Source organism: Gossypium hirsutum, chromosome A12 (assembly GCF_007990345.1).
Source record: "Gossypium hirsutum isolate 1008001.06 chromosome A12, Gossypium_hirsutum_v2.1, whole genome shotgun sequence".
Lineage (NCBI taxonomy): Eukaryota > Viridiplantae > Streptophyta > Magnoliopsida > Malvales > Malvaceae > Gossypium > Gossypium hirsutum.
This window is the reverse complement of record NC_053435.1, coordinates 68,994,333-69,019,985: the sequence shown is the minus strand read 5'-3', so window position 1 is coordinate 69,019,985 and position 25,653 is coordinate 68,994,333. Positions and strand designations below refer to the sequence as shown.

Genomic DNA, 25,653 nt, shown 5'->3' with positions numbered 1-25,653 from the left:
ATGCAGAGTACTAGATATGCAATGCGTCAAAAGCGAGCTGAAACAAAAAGAGCTTGAGAAACCTTCTCTTCAATACCGATGCCTCAACTATTTCATTTCTGGTAACTTTTCTGGACTCTTGATTGTTTCTGAACCCTTATCTTATTGAAGGTGTGGTTCCGTTGTTTATTTATATTCACAGTGTAATTGTGGTAAAAAGTTCAGATTTATCCTTTATATGTTTTATTTGTTTATTCTGATTTACCAAGGAGTTTTTACATTATTTGCAACATGACAACATCTGCCGATGTTTGGTTTCTATGCAAGAGTCCAACCGATTGGTTTAATTTTGCTTACGCTAAAGTACTACACTCTTTGAGTGTTCTGTAAGTAAACAGACTACAAGTGACCAATTGTAAATGTTTTGACATGTCGGTTAACAAATGAAATGGGTTCTAGGTCCTAAGTATGTTGATTATGTAAAGACCTTGGATAACCCAGTTTTGTACTAAATCTGCAGGGTTATGGATTTTAGTGGATTTTGTGTTATGTTCCCTAGATATGGATTGAGTCACCGAATGGTTTACAACTAAGTCACGTTGAGAAGAGGGATTATCTTCATTTTTCTTGTTTCTTGAGTGACCTATCCTGTATAGAGTTCAACTCGTCGAAGGGAGTTGATACCTTAGAACTCGATAGACAGAGATCCAAATCTCATAGGTTAGGTATAAATTCTGCTTATCTTATTAATAAGAAAATAACTCTCTTAAATAGAGATTACAGCCTGAAAACTAGTAAAATATATTAAGTAAGGAAACAGTAAATAGGGAAGACTCCTAATTCATAGGCATACTGCTAATATATTGGGATTCTTTAAAGAAGAATCCTTATTCAATAAATATTCTATTTATGCTAATTTTTACTAATTGATTCACTTCTTGTGCCTGCTATAAGTGTCCCTAACATTTTTCCTGTCTTTAGGCAAATCATTTTATCTAGGATAGTGCATCTGAATTATTCTTTTCAGTGGAGCTAAATATTGGATACTGTTCTTCTAAGCAAAAGTATGAAGGCGACCAACCTACATCTAAAGTTGGCTCATAAACCACATTTCTTGTTTTGGCGTTTTCACTCGTGTTTACATTACAGAAGAAGTTGTAATCGACTAATAGCAAGCCAAGCTGGAATGTTTCTTGGTCGTCAAAATAAGTGCATGCCTTGGAATTAATTTTAATTTGTTCATTATTGCATTGCTGTAATTAAAATGTAATCTAAAATTTTAGTTTTATTGTTTCATACTACATTCCTATAAATATCCAAATAGGCTCTGATTATAGAAGAAGCCTATGGTTTTAGTTAGGCATTGGAAGAGTGAGGTCACAGCCTTTCAGAAATGGCTAATGACAGATTTGATCTCATTCTGTTAACCCTAATTTTCATTTATTTAATCGGTAATCTCAGTGTATGGAATGAATACCTTTATCTTGCTTACACATTTCATTAGTTCCTGAAATTACAATATAAAGTAATGCATGCCTTTGCTTGTTTCTAGGATGAAGATCCAATATGGAAATTTGATAGGACAGAAGGTTGGGATTCAGATGGCTCGGTTAAGAAGCGGCGGTCGAGGTTTTCTGACCAACATACTAGGAAATCTAACCATAAAAAAAAGTAAACATGAGCTTCCACTTCCATTTTTATTACTTTCATATTTTTGTCTCTTTAAGTAATTTTTCAAAGCCTCTTTTATGCACTGTTTTCGCAGCTGAACTGGGCTATTTAACCCAGCAACACTCAAATCTTTCCTTCTTTTTTTTTTTCACTGTGTAGAAGTCTTAGGAGAAAAAAATTTGGATAATCTTACTTTCAAATTTAATTTCTTTCTTTTGTTAGGAAAAATTGGAATGGAAAGCAATATTTAGGGTTATTAAGATTAATCAATATTAGGTATTTAATCAAGAAAAATCACAATTCTTTATAATGAAATGGTCGGCTAATTTTTCAATCTAAGAAAAAACAAATGCTAATACCTAAATTGATAATCTTAATAACCCTATAATATTTAATTTCATTCCAATTTTTTCTAAAAAAAAAGAAGAAATTAAATCTGAAAGTAAAAATGTCCAAAAATTTTTCGTCCTAATACTTCAATTACACGATGAAAAGAAAAAAAAGAAGAAGGAAAGATTGGGTGTTGTTAGTTTTATTTAATAAGTAAGATAAATACAAAATCTAAGGTTTAGAACCATTTATTTTGATTTAATGGCTAAGACCATTTTAGTTCTCATTTTAAAAATTCTTACTATAGTTGCCACCCTTTATGTTTTCATAAAATAGCTTTTAAAGTATTGCATATTATATCTGGTTTTGTTTGTAAAATCTTATGTTTTATTCATCTATGTATTATTTCATACTAATGAGTACTTAGCACAGAGTCCCGGACAACTAACATAATCACAAGTAACTGAATTCCATCGTTTCTTTCTGACACAATTTAATAGGACAAAGGATGGCAAGGAATTTGAATTTAGGTCTTCAAATTACAGCTGGTTGTTGAAAGTAGCATCCTGATATCATTAGTGAAATGCCCATCAGTCAAAAACTTTTTCTTGTTCAATAGAATGTTGGACCTCATCATGATATAGAAAAAGTTATTGAATTCTGTTACTAGGGTCTTGGCATCAAAAGCTAACTGTTATTTTCCATTCTTATTTGCAAAGACCATATTATCTATCAAATGCATAAGAATATAAGGGGCAATAACCTACATAAAATCAGTTTGTTGATTTTTTTTTAAGGAAGGAAAGACAGACCAAATTAGCAATCAAATTTGACTTGCTATATTTTCTAATTTTTGCACATGATTTACATACAAAGTGTAGCCTTATATAGGAAAAATATTGACAAGTTGGCAAGCATAAGAATTTGAAATTTCTCATTGATTGATTTTGTCCAATTAGCACCGTTAAAATTATTCTATCAATTTAAGATAAATAAAATAAGTTAACAACTTTTCTAAACAAGTTGGAAACTTGCTAACATGTATCAAAAACATTGGGACACTCTACAGCAACTCAACTTGCATAGTCGGTTAACACCTTGATGGTTTGCCCTTCAATAGCTTAGAGTATGCCAATCAGCAAGACAACTTGCGTCTTGTGTGTTCGTGAGTCTTGTTCATATTTGGCCAATCTGCCGGATAGTCTGCCAATGGTTGTCTGCTAGATAGTCCGCCAATTGACAGACTGTCATTCTTCTTGTATTTGGCTAGTCCGCCTAATTACTCGCACCATAGTTGGCTGCGGAACTGCTTGATCTGTTCGCACTTTGCTTGTTTGCTGTATGTGCTAGCTCTTTGGCCTTTATGTTGCAAACTCCAATTTCATTCCTCAACTTCTCAAACCTTGCTTTTCCAAGAGGCTTGGTCAGAATATCTGCTAGTTGACTCTCTGTGCTGCACTGAACTAGAGTCACTTTCTTGCTCTATTCAACTTCCTTCACAAAATGATACTTGATCTTGAAACGTTTGTTTTTCAATGGAAGACAGGGTTCTTCACAATTGAAACAGCAAATTGATTATCACACAAAATCTATGTCGTTTCATCCTATTCAAGATTCAAGTAAGTTTTCTCAACCAAATTGCTTGGTTGACTGCTTTTTGGAACTCTAGGAGAACACGCCAGAACCAAGTGAGAAGAGATATCCAGAGGTGCTTCGCATATCATCCACTGATCCTGCCCAACCACTGTCACTGTATCAACAAGCTCATTACATTGCCTTCGTGAACCAAACACCAAAGTTGGCGATTCCTTTGATATATCTTAGCACCCTCTTAGCAATATTAAAATGTGGTATATTGCAGCAGTGCATAAACCTCGATAACAAACCTACTACATACATAATATCAGTTCGTGTTGCTGTAAATACAACAAGCAACCAATGAGACTTCTGTAATTCTTCTCGTTGACCTTCTCAAATCTTCATTGTTAAGCTTTCTCCAAGTGCTACAGGCGTGCTTGCTTATATGCTCCTTTCCATGAAAAACCTTTCAAAAATCTTCAAGGCAAAGCTTTGCTAACTGATAAATATCCCTTACTAAACTTGTTGCACTTTCATGCCCAAGAAATATCCAAGGTTGACATCTCAAAATTCTTCTCCATCTGCAGTTTGAATTCCTTCACCAAATCATCACAGCTCTCGCTTACAAGCAAGTCATCAACATACAAAGAAACTATTAATGTTGTGACCTTTCAACCTTCTTCACATAAAGAGTTGCCTCATTGAGGCTTTTCTCAAACCCCAAATTTTGTAAGTAATCATCATTCTTGCATACCAAACTCTTGGAGTCTGTTTAGCGTGTATAAGGCTTTCTTAAGTCTATACACCTATTCTCACATCTTTTGACAATATCCGGAGGCTGCTCCACAAATTTCTTCTTGAAGTAGCCATTTGAAAAAATTGACTTGACATCTAGCTGATGGATCTTTCACCCCATTTAAGCCACCAAAGCTAACAACACTCCAATCATATCCAGTCTTGCTACTGGAGCAAACGTCCCCAAGTAATTGACACTAAATTGCTGAATAAAACCTTTCACAATTAGCCTTGAGCTTAGTTTGAACACCCATTTAACACTAATAACTTTTTCATATGATGGTCTATCAACCAGCTCCCATGTCTTATTCTTGCGAATCATGCTCAGCTTTCATTGCATCCATCTAGCCTTCTATTGCTTCAACTTCTTAAAAGCTCGATGGTTCAAGAACTGCTACATCAGCCCTCTGATAGATTTCAGCAATTGGTTGCATGCCCCTTACTAGTATGTCATCAAACTCTTCTTCAATTTGTTCATCTGCAGGCTGTAACCCCTGTTCAAGCTCTCCTTGATTGAACATCTCAGTTTCAGTAGCATCCATCTTCATGTTTGCTCTTCATCAAACACATCCCTACTCACCATAATTTCTTACAAAATGGGTCATAGATCCTGGACCCCTTTTATTGCTGCTGTATCCAAAGAATATCCTAGGCTGCGATCTTCTTTTAGTTTGCTTCTTTCACCTGTGGAGCATAAACAAAACAGATACAACCAAATACTTTTAAGTGAGAGATTGAAGGTTTGTACCTGAACCAAGCTTCAAATGGAGTGTAACACCCCGAACCCGAGACCGACACCGGAGTCGAACACGAGGTGTTAACAGACTTTAAACCCCTTATAAAAAAATTTCCCAGACACTGCCAATCTGCGTACTAGTCGCTTTAAAATCATATCTTGAGTTTCACAACTTAAAAATCAGTTTCGTGATTTGCCCCTGAAACTAGACTCATATGCCCATCTACATATTTTTTTCTAGAATTTTTGGTCGGGCCAATTAGTACAGTTTATTAGTCAAAGTCTCCCATGTACAGGGATAGACTACACTGACCTTTGCGCATTACGACCTGGATATCTCCCTGCACAGAGCTTCAATACTGATGCCGTTTGTTTCTATAGAAACTAGACTCAGAGAGGAATCTATACATATATGGTATGACTCCTAATTATCTCTGGTTAATTTATAATGAATTTCCAAAGTCGGAACAGGGAATCCAGAAACCGTTCTGGCCCTGTCTCACGAGAACCTGAATATCTCTTAACATACTGTCCGTATGATTGTTTCGTTACTTTCCTATGAAAGTAGATTCATCAAGGTTTGTTTACATAATTTATTCACTATTTAATTCCATTCCTACTATTTTTAGTGATTTTCCAAATCTACATCACTGCTGCTGTCAGCATCTGCCTTTAAGGTAGACTTTACCTATTTCATGGTTTCCATGATTCAACTAGCCCTTTTTGCATAAATAGCACAATTTATGAAAGTGATTAACCATCCCCGTGGCCAATCCTTGTCAAGCATATCCACACCAAATGATTATAACATTATACTCAAACACATATAAGCCATTTTCGCATGGCTATCCAAAATTTATACAAGTCCAAAGGGTCCACGACCCACAACAAACGGGTAGTCCTATACATGCCATTTCGAAGTTCAACCAAAATTGTACCAAAAGGGGGCTTTGATAGTGTGGGCGACTTTGACCTCAAGATCCCAAGTCTGATAGCTGGAGAACCAAATCTATAAAACAGAGGAGCAATGAAACGGAGTAAGCAATTTATGCTTAGTAAGTTTTGAGCAAGGAATTCCAGCACAACAAAAGTATAGCATTCATATAGCTAAACGGATAATTTCATATGCACAAATTACGATATCGTACTTGCTTCACATTATCAACCCTTATGTACATACACAAAAGATCAACTCAGCCAAAGGCCGGTAGCTCGTTTATCAACTTGAGCGAATACTTATTTGTAAGGGCTCAACTAAATTCAAGCACATACGAAACATACCTCAATGTTGGGATGTTTCGAGAGTATTAACTGGAATTTACAGCAAGTTCATTCATTCCCAAATCACGTACTTTCGGAATTTAACTGGATATAGCTCCTCGTTCAAATGCCTTCGGGACATAGCCCGGTTATAGTAATTCGCACAAATGCCTTCGGACTTAACCCGGATTTAGTAACTCGCACAAATGCCTTCGGGCTTAGCCCGGAATTAGTATCTCGCACAAATGCCTTCGGGCTTAGCCCGGAATTAGTATCTTGCACAAATGCCTTCGAGCTTAGCCCGGAATTAGTATCTCGCACAAATGCCTTCGGATCTTAGTCCGGATATTGTCACTTAGCACAAGCCTTCGGACTTAGCCCGGACATCATTCAAATAACCATGCACATTTAACAATAAATCATGGCCCATTCGTATTTCATTTTCGTTAGCAAAACTCAAACACAAGACATTTATCATTCTTGCAAATTCGGCTCAATAGCCACACAAAGAGCATGATTTTAATATGCTTAAAACATGATCTAATCACATCATAATTTAAGCTCTTTTACTCAAGAGCTTACCTCGGGTGTTGTCGAACGATTCCGATAGCTATTCGACCACTTTTTCCTTCCCTTTATCGGATTTAGTTCCCCTTTACTCTTGAGCTTAATTAAACAAATAAATTGATTTAATCATTTGAGCATCGAAAAGAGGAACACAAGGCACTTAGCCCATATTTATACATTAGACGTTAAAGTCACATATGTACGGAATCATGAATCAAACTCAACATTTTAGCTAATTTTTCCCCCTTGGCCGAATATGCATGTCTATTTTGGGGTCGATTTCAACACTTAATACATTCTACAAGTATGGTCACTTGTATTGACTAAACACCCTTTTGTTTCAAGTTCAAAACTTGGCTAATACACACATATACACACTAGTAAAGCATCCTCTCCCTTTCCATCAATTTAACACATGCATTGCTCATTAACATGCAAAAGTTATATTCGGCCTTAGCACACAACTTGCTAGCCGATTCTTCTCCATTTAGCAACCAATGCACATATGTGCTCACTCAAAAATGCTAAAAAGGAGGTTCAAGAATCATCAAGCCACCATCACATGCATCATTAACAAGCTTCATATTAGCATGCAATGGCATTAACACAAACTCCACCTAGGCCGAATCTTAACTCATCCTCATGCCTCATCACCACAACATCAAACATCAACCAAGAATGATGCATCCATGGCCGAGTGTCATTTCCATCACATAGCAAGATTTAGACCATGGGCTAGGTAGAACTCAAGCTAACAACTAAAACATGCATGCATCTCATGGAACATCATCAAACATACCTTAGCCTAGCTACATGCATGGCCGAACCTCTTCAACCTTTCTTCTTCCTTCCTCCTTAAAATTTTTGGCCAAGGATGAACCAAAGGATGAGCATTTTTTTTTCTTTGTTTTTTTCTTTCTAGTTTTGGCTAAATGAAGATGAGAAAGGATGAACAAAAATTTTCTCCTTTCTTTTCTTTAGCTCACGGCAATGGGGGGGAAACAACTACACACATTTTTTTTTTGTATTCATCATACTCCTTTTCATTATTTTATGCACATGCCCCTTATTTTATTTTTTCCTACATACCTCACTAGGCCAACATGTTCCCAACATGTTTCCACCCATAGCATGGCCAACCACTAGCTCAAATTTTGGGTAATTTGACATGCAAACCCATCATTTTCACAACATGCATTAATAGACCATTTTAAATTAGCCTATAATATTTTCACTATGTCTCATATCAATCCCTATTTAATAATTTCTCATGCAATTGGCAAAATTGGAGAATGAAACTTCCACATACTCATGTACACACATAATAAGCATAGAATATGGAAATCAATTATTTTTATGACTCGATTTTTTGGTCCCGAAACCACTTCCCGACTAGGGTCAATTTTGAGCTGTCACAACTCTCCCCCACTTAAGAAATTTTTGTCCCCGAAAATCTTACCGGTAAATAGGTTTGGGTATGTTCTTTCATCGAGCTCTCGGTTTCCCAAGTAGCTTCCTCGATCCCGTGTTTGAGCCATAACACCTTCACTAACGGAACCCTTTTGTTTCGCAACTCCTTCACTTCACGAGCTAGGATACGCATCGGCTCTTCTTCATAACTCATATCGGCTTGAATTTCAACCTCTGATGGGCTAATTATGTGCGATGGATCAGATCGATAGCGTCGAAGCATCGAAACATGAAAGACGTCGTGAATCTTTTCAAGCTCAGGGGGCAAAATCAATCTATACGCAACCGGACCAACTCGTTCGGAGATTTCGTACGGCCCAATGAATCTCGGGCTCAACTTGCCCTTACGGCCAAACCTGAGTGCCTTTTTCCAAGGCGAAACTTTAAGGAACACTTTATCTCCCACCTGATATTCAATGTCCTTTCGTTTCAAATCCGCATACGATTTTTTTGACGATCTGTGGCTGCTTTCAGACTTTCACGGATTACCTTTACTTTCTGTTCGGCATCCTTAATCAAATCAACTCCAAAAATTTTACTTTCACCGAGCTCGGTCCAAAACAATGGTGTACGGCATTTACGACCGTACAAAGCCTCGTAAGGTGCCATCTTAATACTTGATTGAAAACTATTATTGTAAGCGAATTCAATCAAAGGTAAATACCGTTGCCATGAACCACTGAACTCGAGGATGCAACATCTCAACATATCCTCAAGTATCTGAATTATCCGCTCAGATTGACCATCGGTTTGGGGATGAAAAGCAGTGCTAAAATGCAGCTTGGTACCCAAAGCTTCTTGCAATTTCCTCCAAAATCGCGAGGTGAATCTCGGATCTCTATCCGACACGATAGAAATAGGTACCCCGTGTAATCTCACAATCTGAGAAACGTACAATTCAACTAGTCTATCCAATGAAAAATCCATACACACGGGGATAAAGTGAGCCGACTTAGTCAGTCTATCGACAACAACCCAAATCGCATCCTTCTTACATGTTGACAATGGCAGTCCGGACACAAAGTCCATTGTGACTCGATCCCATTTCCACTCGGGTATCATGATCGGCTGAAGTAATCCTGAAGGCACTTGATGTTCCGCTTTCACTTGTTGACATATTAAACATCTCGAAACAAAGTCGGAGATGTCTCGTTTCATACTATGCCACCAAAACCAACGTTTCAAATCATTGTACATTTTCGTACTCCCCGGGTGAATTGACATTCGGCTACAATGGGCTTCGTTCAGAATCATCGAAATGAGTTCCGAACTCCTTGGAACACACAAACGACTTCTGAACCTCAAACAATCATCATCATCAATTTGAAACTCCGATTCCTTGTTCGAAGCACACTCAGCCCGTTTTGCAACCAATTCATCATCAACTTTCTAGGTTTCACGAATTTGATGAATCAATAATGGTTTGGCTTTTAATTCAGCAACTAACACATTGTCAGGTAGAACAGACAAATGCACATTCATTGCTCGTAAAGCAACCAATGACTTCCGGCTTAAGGCGTCCGCAACCACATTAGCCTTTCCCGGGTGGTAATCAATGACAAGCTTGTAATCTTTCAACAACTCAAGCCAACGTCATTGTCGCAGATTTAAGTCTCTTTGAGTCATCAAATATTTGAGACTTTTGTGATCCGAAAATACATGGCACTTTTCACCAAATAAGTAATGTCGCCATATTTTTAAAGCAAATACGATGGCAGCTAGTTCAAGATCATGGGTCGGATAATTTTTCTCATGTGGCTTTAATTGTCTCGACGCATAGGCCACAACTCGACCTTCTTGCATCAATACGCAACCCAACCCAAGTAGGGATGCGTCACTATAAATGACAAACTCTTTGCCTGATTCGGGTTGCACTAAAATTGGAGCTTCAGTCAAATGAGTTTTCAGTTGATCGAAACTTTTCTGACATTTCTCCGTCCATTCGAACTTAACATCCTTTTGAAGTAGCTTCGTCATTGGTGTGGCTATCATCGAGAAAACTTTGACAAATCGTCGGTAATAACCGGCGAGTCCCAGGAAGCTCCGAACTTCGGTAATATTTCTTGGAGGCTTCCAGTTAAGTATGGCTGAAATTTTGCTCGGGTCAGCTCGAATACCCGATGCGGATACCACATGACCCAAGAAGCTAACCTCTCTTAAACAGAACTCACACTTACTGAACTTAGCATATAACTGCTTATCCCGCAAAATTTGCAACACTAGCCTCAGATGCTCAGCATGTTCGGTCTCATCTCTTGAATAGACCAAGATGTCATCAATGAACACAACTATGAACCGATCCAAATATGGTCTGAAGATCCGATTCATCAAATCCATAAATACCGCAGGGGCATTAGTGAGCCCAAACGGCATCACTAAGAACTCGTAGTGACCATATCTCGTTCTGAAGGCAGTTTTGGGTATGTCCGAATCTCGAATTCGCAACTGATAATAGCCCGATCTCAAATCTATTTTTGAGAACACTGAGGCTCCCTTCAGTTGGTCGAACAATTCATCGATACGCGGTAACGAATATTTGTTCTTTATCGTCACTTTATTCAGTTGGCGATAGTCAATGCACAACCTCATGGTTCCGTCCTTCTTTTTCACGAACAATACTGGTGCACCCCAAGGTGAGAAACTTGGTCGAGCAAAACCTCTATCCGTCAATTCTTGCAACTGAGCTTTCAACTCTTTTAACTCGGTTGGTGCCATACGATACGGAGCTATCGAAATCGGCGTAGTCCCAGGTACAAGCTCAATACCAAACTCTACCTCCCGAACAGGTGGTAAACCCGGTAATTCTTCAGGAAAAACATTCGGGTATTCACAAACCACCGGCACAGATTCGGGTTTCTTTTCTAATTCTTTGTCATCAAGTACATACGCAAGGTATGCTTCGCACCCTTTTCTTACATATTTCTGGGCCAACATTGCTGATATTACAGCTGGCATCCCCTCCAAGTCCGTAGACTCAACTCGGATTACTTCGTTATTTGCGCACCTCAAATCAATAGTCTTGCTTTTGCAATTCACAACCGCATCATGCGCGGTCAACCAATCCAAACCAAGAATAACATCAAATTCATCAAACGGCAAAAGCATCAAGTCCGTTGGGAAACAGGAACCTCGAATTTCTAGGGGACATTTCTTACACACTTTGTCGACAAGCACGTAACGACCCAAGGGGTTTGACACCCGAATTACGAACTCAGTAGACTCAATAGGTAAAGTCTTACTGGATACTAAGGTTTCACATATGTAAGAATGAGTAGAACCGGGGTCAATCAAAGCAATTACATTAGTATCAAAGAGAGTAAAAGTACCGGTAATAACATCAGGCGAAGAAGCATCCTCGCGGGCACGTATAGCATAAGCTCTAGCAGACGCACGAGCCTCGGATCTGGTCGTAGCATCTCTAGATCCTCTCTGGCCGCCACTAGCATTGCCCGTATTTCCAGATGGTCTACCTCGAGCAGTGGTAGCACCCTGTTTCCCACTCTGATTTTCATTCTGGTCAGACAACCTCGGGCAATCTTTAATGAAGTGGTCAACTGATCCGCACTTGTAACAGGAGCGGTCAGGGAATCTACAACTCCTCGAATGCCATTTACCGCAATATCGACATTTCGTTCTGTCTCGACGTTCATTCCTAACACTGGCGACCGAAGTGCCTCGTGTACCCACAGGGGGTCGATCACGATCTCGTCTAAAAAGGCCCGAAGTGCCTCTAAACTGGCCCGCATCATCTCGAAATTTCTTCGATGCCTGTTGAAGAGACTTTCCCGAAGATCTTTTACGAAACTCTCCAGTTCCCACATCAACTTTTTGTTTTTCTTTTCTAAGCTCTTCGGCTTTACTAGCTCGCTCGACCAGTACTACGAACTCTCGTATTTCAAGAACGCCAACGAATATTTTTATATCTTCATTCAGCCCATACTCAAAGCGTTTACACATGATAGCCTCGGACGAAACACATTCCCGAGCGTATCTACTAAGTCTAACAAATTTTCGCTCGTAATCAGTAACTGACATGGAACCTTGCTTAAGCTCAAGAAATTCCTTCCGTTTTTGATCAACAAATCTCTGACTGATATACTTTTTCTGAAACTCAGTTTGGAAAAACTCCCTAGTTACTTGCTCTCGGGGCACAACAGAAGACAGAGTACTCCACCAATAGTAGGCAGAATCACGTAGCAAGGAGATAGTACACTTTAGGCATTCATCGGGTGTACAAGATAGCTCATCGAGTACCCGGATAGTGTTGTTCAACCAAAATTCAGCTTGCTCGGCATCGTCGCTATCCGTAGCCTTAAATTCAGTAGCCCCATGTTATCGGATTTTGTCAACTGGGGGCTTATTTGACCTTATTTGGTCAGTTACCGGAGGTATTGTAGGTGCGGGGGTGGTATTAGTCGGGAATGGAGGTTGTGGAACAGCCGTATTGGTTCGAATGTATTGGTTGAACCAATCATTCATCACGCTGTAGAAAGCTTGTCTAGCTTCCTCATTCGGGTTACTAGCATTAGGTTGAGAGTCCGCCGGCGCTGTCCCTTGTGCGGGAGCAGGCGCTACACTCTCAAGATCATCAGCTACCTCTCGGTCGGGATCGGGATCCATTTCTATAAATAAACACATTTACAATTGTCAGAAATCACCACACTATCAAGTAATCACATAAAATGGCATGTATAGCTAGACCCAACGCATTACGGTAGTCCTAGAATCGACTAAACCGTAGCTCTGATACCAATCAAATGTAACACCCCGAACCCGAGACCGACACCGGAGTCGAACACGAGGTGTTAACAGACTTTAAACCCCTTATAAAAAAATTTCCCAGACACTGCCAATCTGCGTACTAGTCGCTTTAAAATCATATCTTGAGTTTCACAACTCGAAAATCAGTTTCGTGATTTTTCCCTGAAACTAGACTCATATGCCCATCTACATATTTTTTTCTAGAATTTTTGGTCGGGCCAATTAGTACAGTTTATTAGTCAAAGTCTCCCATGTTACAGGGATCGACTACACTGACCTTTGCGCATTACGACCTGGATATCTCCCTGCACAGAGCTTCAATACTGATGCCGTTTGTTTCTATAGAAACTAGACTCAGAGAGGAATCTATACATATATGGTATGACTCCTAATTATCTCTGGTTAATTTATAATGAATTTCTAAAGTCGGAACAGGGAATCCAGAAACCGTTCTGGCCCTGTCTCACGAGAACCTGAATATCTCTTAACATACTGTCCGTATGATTGTTTCGTTACTTTCCTATGAAAGTAGATTCATCAAGGTTTGTTTACATAATTTATTCACTATTTAATTCCATTCCTACTATTTTTAGTGATTTTCCAAATCTACATCACTGCTGCTGTCAGCATCTGCCTTTAAGGTAGACTTTACCTATTTCATGGTTTCCATGATTCAACTAGCCCTTTTTGCATAAATAGCACAATTTATGAAAGTGATTAACCATCCCCGTGGCCAATCCTTGTCAAGCATATCCACACCAAATGATTATAACATTATACTCAAACACATATAAGCCATTTTCGCATGGCTATCCAAAATTTATACAAGTCCAAAGGGTCCACGACCCACAACAAACGGGTAGTCCTATACATGCCATTTCGAAGTTCAACCAAAATTGTACCAAAAGGGGGCTTTGATAGTGTGGGCGACTTTGACCTCAAGATCCCGAGTCCGATAGCTGGAGAACCAAATCTATAAAACAGAGGAGCAATGAAACGGAGTAAGCAATTTATGCTTAGTAAGTTTTGAGCAAGGAATTCCAGCACAACAAAAGTATAGCATTCATATAGCTAAACGGATAATTTCATATGCACAAATTTACGATATCGTACTTGCTTCACATTATCAACCCTTATGTACATACACAAAAGATCAACTCAGCCAAAGGCCGGTAGCTCGTTTATCAACTTGAGCGAATACTTATTTGTAAGGGCTCAACTAAATTCAAGCACATACGAAACATACCTCAATGTTGGGATGTTTCGAGAGTATTAACTGGAACTTTACAGCAAGTTCATTCATTCCCAAATCACGTACCTTCGAAATTTAACCGGATATAGCTCCTCGTTCAAATGCCTTCGGGACATAGCCCGGTTATAGTAATTCGCACAAATGCCTTCGGGACTTAACCCGGATTTAGTAACTCGCACAACTGCCTTCGGGCTTAGCCCGGAATTAGTATCTCGCACAAATGCCTTCGGGCTTAGCCTGGAATTAGTATCTTGCACAAATGCCTTCGGGCTTAGCCCGGAATTAATATCTCGCACAAATGCCTTCGGATCTTAGTCCGGATATTATCACTTAGCACAAGCCTTCGGGACTTAGCCCGGACATCATTCAAATAACCATGCACATTTAACAATAAATCATGGCCCATTCGTATTTCATTTTCGTTAGCAAAACTCAAACACAAGACATTTATCATTCTTGCAAATTCGGCTCAATAGCCACACAAAGAGCATGATTTTAATTTGCTTAAAACATGATCTAATCACATCATAATTTAAGCTCTTTTACTCAAGAACTTACCTCGGGTGTTGTCGAACGATTCCGATAGCTATTCGACCACTTTTTCCTTCCCTTTATCGGATTTAGTTCCCCTTTGCTCTTGAGCTTAATTAAACAAATAAATTGATTTAATCATTTGAGCATCGAAAAGAGGAACACAAGGCACTTAGCCCATATTTATACATTAGACGTTAAAGTCACATATGTACGGAATCATGAATCAAACTCAACATTTTAGCTAATTTTTCCCCCTTGGCCGAATATGCATGTCTATTTTGGGGCCGATTTCAACACTTAATACATTCTACAAGTATGGTCACTTGTATTGACTAAACACCCTTTTGTTTCAAGTTCAAAACTTGGCTAATACACACATATACACACTAGTAAAGCATCCTCTCCCTTTCCATCAATTTAACACATGCATTGCTCATTAACATGCAAAAGTTATATTCGGCCTTAGCACACAACTTGCTAGCCGATTCTTCTCCATTTAGCAACCAATGCACATATGTGCTCACTCAAAAATGCTAAAAAGGAGATTCAAGAATCATCAAGCCACCATCACATGCATCATTAACAAGCTTCATATTTAGCATGCAATGGCATTAACACAAACTCCACCTAGGCCGAATCTTAACTCATCCTCATGCCTCATCACCACAACATCAAACATCAACCAAGAATGATGCATCCATGGCCGAGTGTCATTTCCATCACATAGCAAGATTTAGACCATGGGCTAGGTAGAACTCAAGCTAACAACTAAAACATGCATGCATCTCATGGAACATCATCAAACATACCTTAGCCTAGCTACATGCATGGCCGAACCTCTTCAACCTTTCTTCTTCCTTCCTCCTTAAAATTTTTGGCCAAGGATGAACCAAAGGATGAGCATTTTTTTTCTTTGTTTTTTTCTTTCTAGTTTCGGCTAAATGAAGATGAGAAAGGATGAACAAAAATTTTCTCCTTTCTTTTCTTTAGCTCACGGCAATGGGGGGAAACAACTACACACATTTTTTTTGTATTCATCATACTCCTTTTCATTATTTTATGCACATGCCCCTTATTTTATTTTTTTCCTACATACCTCACTAGGCCAACATGTTCCCAACATGTTTCCACCCATAGCATGGCCAACCACTAGCTCAAATTTTGGGTAATTTGACATGCAAACCCATCATTTTCACAACATGCATTAATAGACCATTTTAAATTAGCGTATCATATTTTCACCATGTCTCATATCAATCCCTATTTAATAATTTCTCATGCAATTGGAAAAATTGGAGAATGAAACTTCCACATACTCATGTACACACATAATAAGCATAGAATATGGAAATTAATTATTTTTATGACTTGGTTTTGTGGTCCCGAAACCACTTCCCGACTAGGGTCAATTTTGGGCTGTCACATGGATTCTTCTCTTTCATAACCTTGGTTGGTAATCTGTTCAACAGATAAACTGAAGTGTTTATTGCCTCAGCCCAAAATTCATTTGGCAACTTGCTTTCAAACAACAGACATCACGTCATGTCCATCACAGTCCTGTTTTTTCTCATATATTTTATTTTGCTGTAGGGTGCAAATGGTAGTGAGCTGGTGATGAATCTCGCTTCTTCACAATAGCTTTCGAACTTGTCTGAAATGTACTCGGTTCCATTATCAGATCTTATCATCTTCATCTTGTGTTCTATCTGGTTTTCAACCTATACAACTTATAGAAAACTTCAGCTACATCAGTTTTTGTTTCAAAAAATAAATCCAGCAATACCTTGTGCAATCATCAATAAACAAAATGAAGTATCTACTTCCATTCAAAGGTGTCTTCATGAGTCTGCATACATCAGAATGGACCAAATTTAGTTTTTCATTGGCATACTAGGCTTTATTCGCTGGAAATGGAAGCCTCACCTGGTTCTCAAGTTTACAGACTTCGCAAATGCCAATTCTGATATTCAATTCTGGTCATATTCTCAATTAAATTTGATTTGCACATTTGATTAATGGACTTATAGTTCACATGTCCCAATCTTGTGTACCAAAGATTTGTTTCATCAACTAAACTGGTATAGACATTCAAGGTTGCCAAATTCCAATCCAACACAAAGCTTCTGTCTAACATTGAAACTATCACAATTTCCTGTCTCAATGAATCCAATATAGTGCAGTCACTATCTTTAAAGATAACAGAGTATTTCTTCTCAAGCAGTTAACCAATGCTAAGGAGATTATGATCTATCTCAGTCATTAAAAGAACATCTGTATTTACTTTAGTACCTGATGGCGTGTTGATCAACACATCACCTTTGCCCCTAGCTTGAATGAGTTCACCATTTTCGATCCTCACTTTTGAAATGCAGCTTCTGTCAATCTTTCTTAAGATGCTTTCATCTGAGGTCATATGGTTGGTATATCCACTATCAATCAACCGACCCTTTGCGACTCTGCTTCTTGATGCAAAATATAAAGTTGTGAGCACTTGCTCCACTTGAGCATGGTTCCCATCAGCAGTTTGAGCCTGAGCATTGTGCTGCCACGGTTTTTGTTTCCGTACTTTGTTCTTGCATACCTTCTCCATGTGACCAAGCTGCTTGCAAGCTCTGCACTATATGATTGATCTGAACCAGTAATATTTCCCCAAATGAGTGGTCTTTTTGCAGTGAGAGCATGGCAGATCCTTTTTTTTCCACCATCTCTCCTTGGCTTTTCTTTCTTGTCTGTCTAGCCTTTCTTTGTCTTTTGTAATTTGATGAGCTCGAGCCTTCCCTATTTCTTGCTTGAAAGGCTCCCTCAATATGCTTCTCCTGCCTTGCTGCTCTCTTCTGTTCTTCAGCATACAGGGCATTTATCAACTCTGATAAAGAGATCATAGATAGGTCTCTCAAGTCTTCAAAAGAGGATATTTTTTACTCATACCTCTCTAGAAGTGTTGTGATGACTTTCTCGACTACCCTACCATCAGAAAATTGATCTCCAAGTAATCTGATGTTGTTTACAACAGCAATGATTCTATCAGAATATTGTTTGATAGTCTCAGACTCCTTTATTTTCAAGTTCTCAAAATCTCTTCTCAAGTTGATAAGAAGTTGTTGCCTTGTCTTCTCTGTATATTGAAACTCTTCCTTCAGCTTGTCCTAAGCTTGTTTTGGAGTTTCGTAGGCCATGATCCTAGTGAAGATCATACCATAAACACCATTCTGAAGACATAACATCGCCTTGAACTTTTTAGCACGATCATCACTATGTTGTTTGATCTGTGTTATTGTCGGATTGGCTTTCAACTGTGGTGGCCCGACATCTGCTTAGCTACAAAAATATGGTAGTTTTCATCGTTAAAAATTGGTGGTGGAGGGGGTGTAAAACTAGCTGAAGACATTTTAATGGTAACAACAAAGAAAAATGACCCTCCAAGATGATTGGCTCTAGGTACCAATTGTTGGTTTTTCTTTGTAAGGAATAAAGGATAGACAAACCAAATTTAACAATCAAATGTGACTTGCTATATTTTCTAATTTTTGTACATGATTTACATACAAAGTGTAGCCTTATATAGGAAAAATATTGACAAGTTGGCAAGCCTAGGAACTTGAAATTACTCATTGGCTGATTTTTGTCCAATCAGCACCGCTAAAATTATCCTATCAAATTTAAGACAAATAAAATAAGCTAACAACTTTTCTAAACAAGTTGGCAACTTGCCAACGTGTATCAAAAACTTCGGGGCAGTCTACAGCAACTCAACTTGGCATGGTTGGTTAACACCTTGATGGTTTGCCCTTCAATAGCTTAGAGTATGCCAATCAGCAAGACAACTCGTGTCTTGTCTGTCCACGAGTCTTGTTCATATTTGGACAATCCTCCAGATAGTCCACCAATGGTTGTCTACTAGATAGTTTGCCAACTGGCAGTCTGTCATTCTTCTTGTATTTGGCCAGTCCGCCAAATGACTCACACTAAAGTTGTCCCCAGAGTTGTTTGATCTGTTCGCATTTTGCTTGTCCGACACATGCATGAATGGCCATCTCGCAACAGAGATATCAACCAGTTGTTTGAGACAATAATACCAAGATATCATCCGTAGTAAAATTCACCATTTTAATTTAAGTGTAACCCCTGTTGTTATTTGATCTTATTATGATGTTTTTGTTGAAAGACAAAGTTGTACCTTTAATATTTCTGTTACGTGGCAATAGATTAATGTGTAGCTTATCTTGTTTCCAAGGTAAAAACCAAATCCACATACAAATAGGTGCTAACGTGTTACAAGTGCTTGCCCTCATGTTGTTGTTCCAATAGGGTCGGAAGCGTGTAAATTATTGTACTAAAAAATCACACAAAGTTCAATTCCCAGGGAAGAGAGGTGGATCACATGGATCTCTTAAATACCAAGTCTTTCCTTAGACAGAATATCCCTTCTATAGTAATTTAATAGCACAATTAAATACTACTATTATACCCTCAAATATTGAAAGAAAAATAGGACAAGAAAGAACACAAGAGTTTTAACGAGGTTCGGTAAATTATACCTACGTCCTCGGGCACTAACACCAGATGATAACTTTACTATCTTCAAAGTATTACAAACAAATAGAATTCCTTAAGAATTCTCAAATGGGAGAAAAAGAAAACTAAGAGAGAAAGATTGGTTGGGATGAATTGAAATGAGAAATGAGAAGGCCTATTTATAGTTGAGGTTTAAGGACCAAACAATAAATAGCCCATTATCTCAAGGACAAAAAAAAATTATCCCATGCCACTTTTTCAAAGTCAACTTTAGGGTGCTAAACTTGCACCACTTGGATTGTTTTCCATTAAAATTGTCTGCCATTAATCATAATGTTAACAATCTCCACCTTGAAGATTTGATTAGGATAATCACATCTTCACACACTTCCTTCAACTCCCCAAATTTGATAAAGCTATCTTTTGTAGTGCCTCCAAATGCACTCTCGAGTGCCATACACCTGAAGGTGCTCAAATTCTCATGATGTTAATCAAGTTCAAACAATGATTAAACTTGATTGTTGTTACCACCTTGGTCATCATATCTGCGGGATTATCTGCTGTTGGAATCTTCTGAAGTAGAATTTTTCCTTTTTCAAAGACTTCCCGCACAAAGTGATATCTTACGTCGATATGTTTGGTTCTTGAATGATAGACTTGATTTTTCGCTAAATGAATAGCGCTCTGACTGTCACAATATAAACTTATGTGACTTTGAACAACTCCTAAGTCTTTCAACAATCCATTAAGCCAAATAGCCTCCTTAACAGCTTCTGTAACTGCCATATATTCTGCCTCTGTAGTAGACACAGCTACTGTAGACTGTAAGGTAGACTTCCAACTCACTAGGGCTTTCGCAAAAGTAAACAGATACCCCGTAGTTGAACGACATTTATCTAAATCACCAGCAAAGTCGGAATCAACATATCCAACTACAAACTGACCAAGTGCTTCATCCTGTTCAAAAATTAAACCAACATCTACGGTTTTTCGAAGATACCGTAGAATCCATTTCACAGCTTGCCAATGTCCTTTTTTAGGATCATGCATATACCTGCTCACAACTCCAACAACTTGTGAAATGTCAGGCCTCGTACACACCATCGCATACATCAAACTCCCAACTGCATTAGCATATAGGACTTTCTCCATATATTCTCTTTCATCTTTAGTCTTCGGAGATAATTGAGCACTAAGTTTCAAATGAGAAGCAAGTGGGGTACTTACATGTTTTGTGTTTTCATTTACACCAAAACATTGTAATACCTTTTTCAGATATTGCTTCTGATTTAAACAGAGCTTGCCTCTCGGTCTATCTCTACTTATCTCCATGCCGAGAATCTTCTTGGCCTCACCTAGATCTTTCATCTCGAACTCTTGATTCAACTGAGCCTTCAGCTTATCTATCTCATTTTGGCTTTTCGAAGCGATTAACATATCATCAACATACAAGAGTAGATAAATGAAAGATCCGTCATGCAGCTTCTGCAAATATACACAATTGTCATATTTGCTTCTTGTGTACTTCTGCCTTCTCATAAAGCTATCAAATCGCTTGTACCACTGCCTCGGGGATTGCTTCAATCCATATAGCGATTTGTTAAGCTTACAAACCCAATTTCTACCACCAGCATCTGTGTATCCTTCTGGCTAAGTCATATAGATCTCCTCTTCTAACTCACCATGCAAGAAAGCCGTCTTAACATCAAGTTGAGCTAGCTTCAAATTCAACTGTGCTACCAAGGCCAACAAAATTCTAATGGAGGAATGCTTCACAACAGGGGAAAATACATCATTGTAGTCAATTCCCTCCTTCTGAGCATAGCCTTTAGCTACCAATCTTGCCTTGTAGCGAATATCTTTCTTGCTAGGAGATCCATCTTTCTTTGTGAATACCCACTTGCATCCGATTGCCCTTTTACCTTTCGGTAATTGCGCCAACTCCCAAGTATTGTTCTTCCGGAGAGACTGCATTTCTTCATCCATGGCGCTTTTCCATTTATCACTTTCTAAGCTTTGCATTGCTTCTTGATAAGTGATAGGAATATCATCAACAACGGGAAGGGCGTAGGCCACCATATCAGTAAATCGAGCAGGTTTACGAATTTCTCTCCGTGGCCTTGCAACTGCAACTGGTTCTGGTGTACTTAGTGGTTCTTGGGTCAGAACCTCTTCAACCTCTAATTCCTTCATTGTGGCTGGAGAATTAGACTTATTAACTGGGCAAATCCCCATCTGCTCAAACTCCACCTGCTGTGGAGTATTGCTCGTCTGAATATGTTTATCTGCTACCTTTTTCAATGTGGCAGATTCATCAAAGGTAACATCTCTGCTACAGATCATTTTCTTTGTGCTTAAACACCAAAGACGAAATCCCTTCACTCCAGAAGTGATTCCCATAAAAAGAGCTTTCTTTGCCCTCGGATCTAACTTTGACTCATTCACATGGTAATATGCAGTGGTTCCAAACACATGTAAGGAATCATAATCTGTAGCCGGTTTTCCAGACATACCTCTATAGGAGTTTTTCTTTCTAATGTAGATGATGGCAAACGATTAACAAGATGGCCAGCGTATGTCACAGCCTCAGCCCAAAATTGCTTGCCCAACCCAGCATTGGACAACATACATCGAACTTTCTCCAGCAATGTTCGATTCATACGCTCTGCCAATCCATTCTGCTGTGGTGTATCCCTAACTGTGAAGTGTCGAACAATACTATACTCTTGGCACACATCGAAGAACGGATCACTTTTATATTCCCCTCCATTGTCCGTCCTAAGCCGCTTGATTTTCTTGCCAGTCTGGTTTTCGATCATAGTTTTCCATTTAAGAAAAACTCTAAGCACTTTATCCTTAGTTCTCATGGTATACACCCAAACTCTTCTGGAAAAGTCATCAACAAAAGTAACAAAGTAGTGTTTTCCTCCCAATGAAGGTGTCTTGGAAGGCCTCCACACATCTGAGTGAACATATTCCAAAATACCTTTTGTATTATGGATAGCAGTACCGAATTTCACTCTCTTTTGCTTTCCCAGAACACAATGCTCGCAAAATTTTAATTTGCAAGCCTTTACACCTTTCAACAATCCTTGCTTTGCCAGAATTTGCAAGGATTTTTCGCTGGCATGTCCCAACTTCATATGCCACAACTGTATTGAGTCCAATTCTTTGCTGCCGGAAGCTGCAGCGACTGCTCCAATAACTGTACTACCTTGGTAGTAATACAAGTTATTTTTCCTGATGCCCTTCAATATCACAAGTGCGCCAGATGTCACTTTTAAAACCCCATCTCTCATAGTAACAACTGAACCATTGGATTCCAAGGCTCCCAATGAGATTAGATTTTTCTTCAAATTGGGCACGTACCGAACATCAGTCAGAACTCTGGTTGATCCATCTTTATTCTTTAATTGGATTGAACCTATCCCAACAGTTTTACAGGCATTGTCATTGCCCATATAAACAACTCCTCCATTTAGTTCTACTAAATCAGAGAACCACTCCCGGTTAGGGGACATATGATAGGTACAACCCGAATCCAATATCCACTCATCTGAATGGAACGACGATGATGATGCAACCAGTGATAGTTCAGAGTCACTAGTATCATGCTTAGCAACACAAGCATCTACAGCAGCTTTTCCCTTATTCTTCAGCTTTGGACAATTTTTCTTCCAGTGGCCTTTCTCATGACAAAAAGCACATTCATCTTTCCCGAGTCTGGACTTTGACTTTGATCTCCCCTTTTGAGTTTTCTTCCGAGTGTATGAACGACCTCGGACTACTAAAGCTTCTGTATCTCTGATTGAGTTTTTCTGTTTGTCCTTCTTTCTCTGTTCATAACTGTATAAGGCCGCACAGACTTCGCTCAGAGATATATCACTCCTGCCATGAAGTAGAGTAGTTTCTAGGAACTCAAACTCCTCAGGAAGTGACCCCAACAGCATCAAAGCCAAATCTTCATCTTTGAATGTCTCATCCATATTCAGCAAATCAGTGACTAACTGATTAAATTTGGTGATGTGATCATTCATTGTGGTACTTGGGACGTATGTGAAGTGAAACAGTCTTTTCTTCAAGTGGAGCTTATTTTGACTGTTTTTCTTCAAAAATTTTTCTTCAAGTGCTACCCACAACTTATTTGCAGAAGTCTCCTTTGAAAAAGCATACCTCTGCTCTCGAGAAAGGCATGATCGAATTGTGCCACATGCCAACCGATTGATCGCCTTCCAATCTTTCTCCTGTACATCATCTGGTTTCTCTTCATCAATGGAAATGTCTAGACCCTGCTGAAAAAGGGCATCTAGAACCTCACTTTGCCACATACCAAAATGGCCCGTGCCATCAAAGATCTCCACGGCCAATCTTGCATTTGCAATTGTCGGTCTTATCCACATGGACGATGTTGAAGCTCCTACACCGACCGTTTTCTCCATAATCTTTCAATATACCTAAGGAAATCTTTTCTGATGTGGAAGATCAGTTTAAACTGCAACCACAGAGCATACTACGATTAACCTTCGGCTCTTGATACCACTTGTTGTTCCAATAGGGTCGGAAGCGTGTAAATTATTGTACTAAAAAATCACACAAAGTTCAATTCCCAGGGAAGAGAGGTGGATCACATGGATCTCTTAAATACCAAGTCTTTCCTTAGACAGAATATCCCTTCTATAGTAATTTAATAGCACAATTAAATACTACTATTATACCCTCAAATATTGAAAGAAAAATAGGACAAGAAAGAACACAAGAGTTTTAACGAGGTTCGGTAAATTATACCTACGTCCTCGGGCACTAACACCAGATGATAACTTTACTATCTTCAAAGTATTACAAACAAATAGAATTCCTTAAGAATTCTCAAATGGGAGAAAAAGAAAACTAAGAGAGAAAGATTGGTTGGGATGAATTGAAATAAGAAATGAGAAGGCCTATTTATAGTTGAGGTTTAAGGACCAAACAATAAATAGCCCATTATCTCAAGGACCAAAAAAAAATTATCCCATGCCACTTTTTCAAAGTCAACTTTAGGGTGCTAAACTTGCACCACTTGGATTGTTTTCCATTAAAATTGTCTGCCATTAATCATAATGTTAACACATGTGTCCTTTTTTCACACACAGGAAGGCTTAGAAAAATATTCTCTAATGACTTTGATCATCCAGAGACAATCTTTCACGCTGTGTTTGGGAAGAAATGCTATACTTGGTCTTTTAGTGGGGATTTTACTTTTCGAAGTTCAGAATCTGGATTTGAGTGGAGAGAAAAATCAGACTGGACCAATCAAAGAACAGAAGAGTGGGAGCCTTCTAGTGAAAGTGAACTTGTGGATGAGTCATATGCTGTAGGATCATGTTCTGATAGAGCAATCCTTGGTCTGCCTCCAACTGGCCGCTTAAAGCTCGAAGATGTTAAAAAGGCGTAAGTACTTTTGAGTGTTTTCATTCTACTTTAATTTTGAGAGGCCTGACTTAAAGATTTCATAAATTTTAGTTCTTCCTTTTCTCCCTTTTTTTAACGGTATGTATTCTAAAATTATTAAAATCATTTTGCAGCTTCCGCTTATCATCTTTAAAGTGGCATCCTGATAAACATCAAGGTCCTTCACAGGTTAGTTAGACTTTTCCAATATTATTTATATAAAATTATTGAATAGTGGGTTGCAGTTTTATGAATATTCTCCAAACATTTCTAGGCCCTTCATGATTTTGGCTGTTGGTTGAAACAAAATTCATATATTTTCATTTGTGCGTTCGTTTATTGGGGAATTCGAGAGGGGTAGTAGGGCACAGGAGAGATCCTTTTCGAAAACAATGCTTATTTAGCTTGCTGATCCGTTGCTACATCTATCTTTTCTTCTATGATTTAGTTCTCCTATTCTTTCTACAAAATAGTCGCATGATATTGATGCATTTATGCAGGCAATGGCTGAAGAGAAATTTAAGACCTGTGTTGCGGCATACAAATCATTATGTAATGCTTTAGCATGAGGTGATTAGTGTTTCTTCAAATTGAAGCTACACAGAGAGAATAATATCAATCTATTTATAAGCAGTACTGATTGGTTCTTCCAAAGTTTTAGTTTTTGGTCTCACAATTGACAATGGGCCTTGTATTTTCTTTTTCTTTTTATAACAAGGGAACAGAGATTGTATAACTTCAATATAAAATATAAGGTGATTAGAGATCTTGATGATGA

General features: G+C 38.5%; 1 protein-coding gene across 1 annotated transcript; it reads left to right on the top strand.

Annotated features, from left to right (window-relative positions):
* The first annotated feature begins 59 nt into the window (after window positions 1-59).
* LOC107920172 (uncharacterized) lies at window positions 60-25,653 on the top strand. The gene is made up of 5 exons (XM_016849725.2): window positions 60-101; window positions 1,532-1,650; window positions 24,578-24,875; window positions 25,010-25,064; window positions 25,376-25,653. The coding sequence occupies exons 1-5, from the start codon at window positions 79-81 to the stop codon at window positions 25,442-25,444; spliced, it is 564 nt and encodes a 187-aa protein (XP_016705214.2). The 5' UTR covers window positions 60-78; the 3' UTR covers window positions 25,445-25,653.

Excerpts from the sequence above, each read along its gene's own strand:
- LOC107920172 (XM_016849725.2), top strand. The coding sequence starts at position 79 with ATGCCTCAACTATTTCATTTCTG. Across the intron at positions 24,876-25,009 it reads CTCGAAGATGTTAAAAAGGC|CTTCCGCTTATCATCTTTAA; the intron begins GTAAGTACTTTT and ends ATCATTTTGCAG. Across the intron at positions 25,065-25,375 it reads AACATCAAGGTCCTTCACAG|GCAATGGCTGAAGAGAAATT; the intron begins GTTAGTTAGACT and ends GCATTTATGCAG.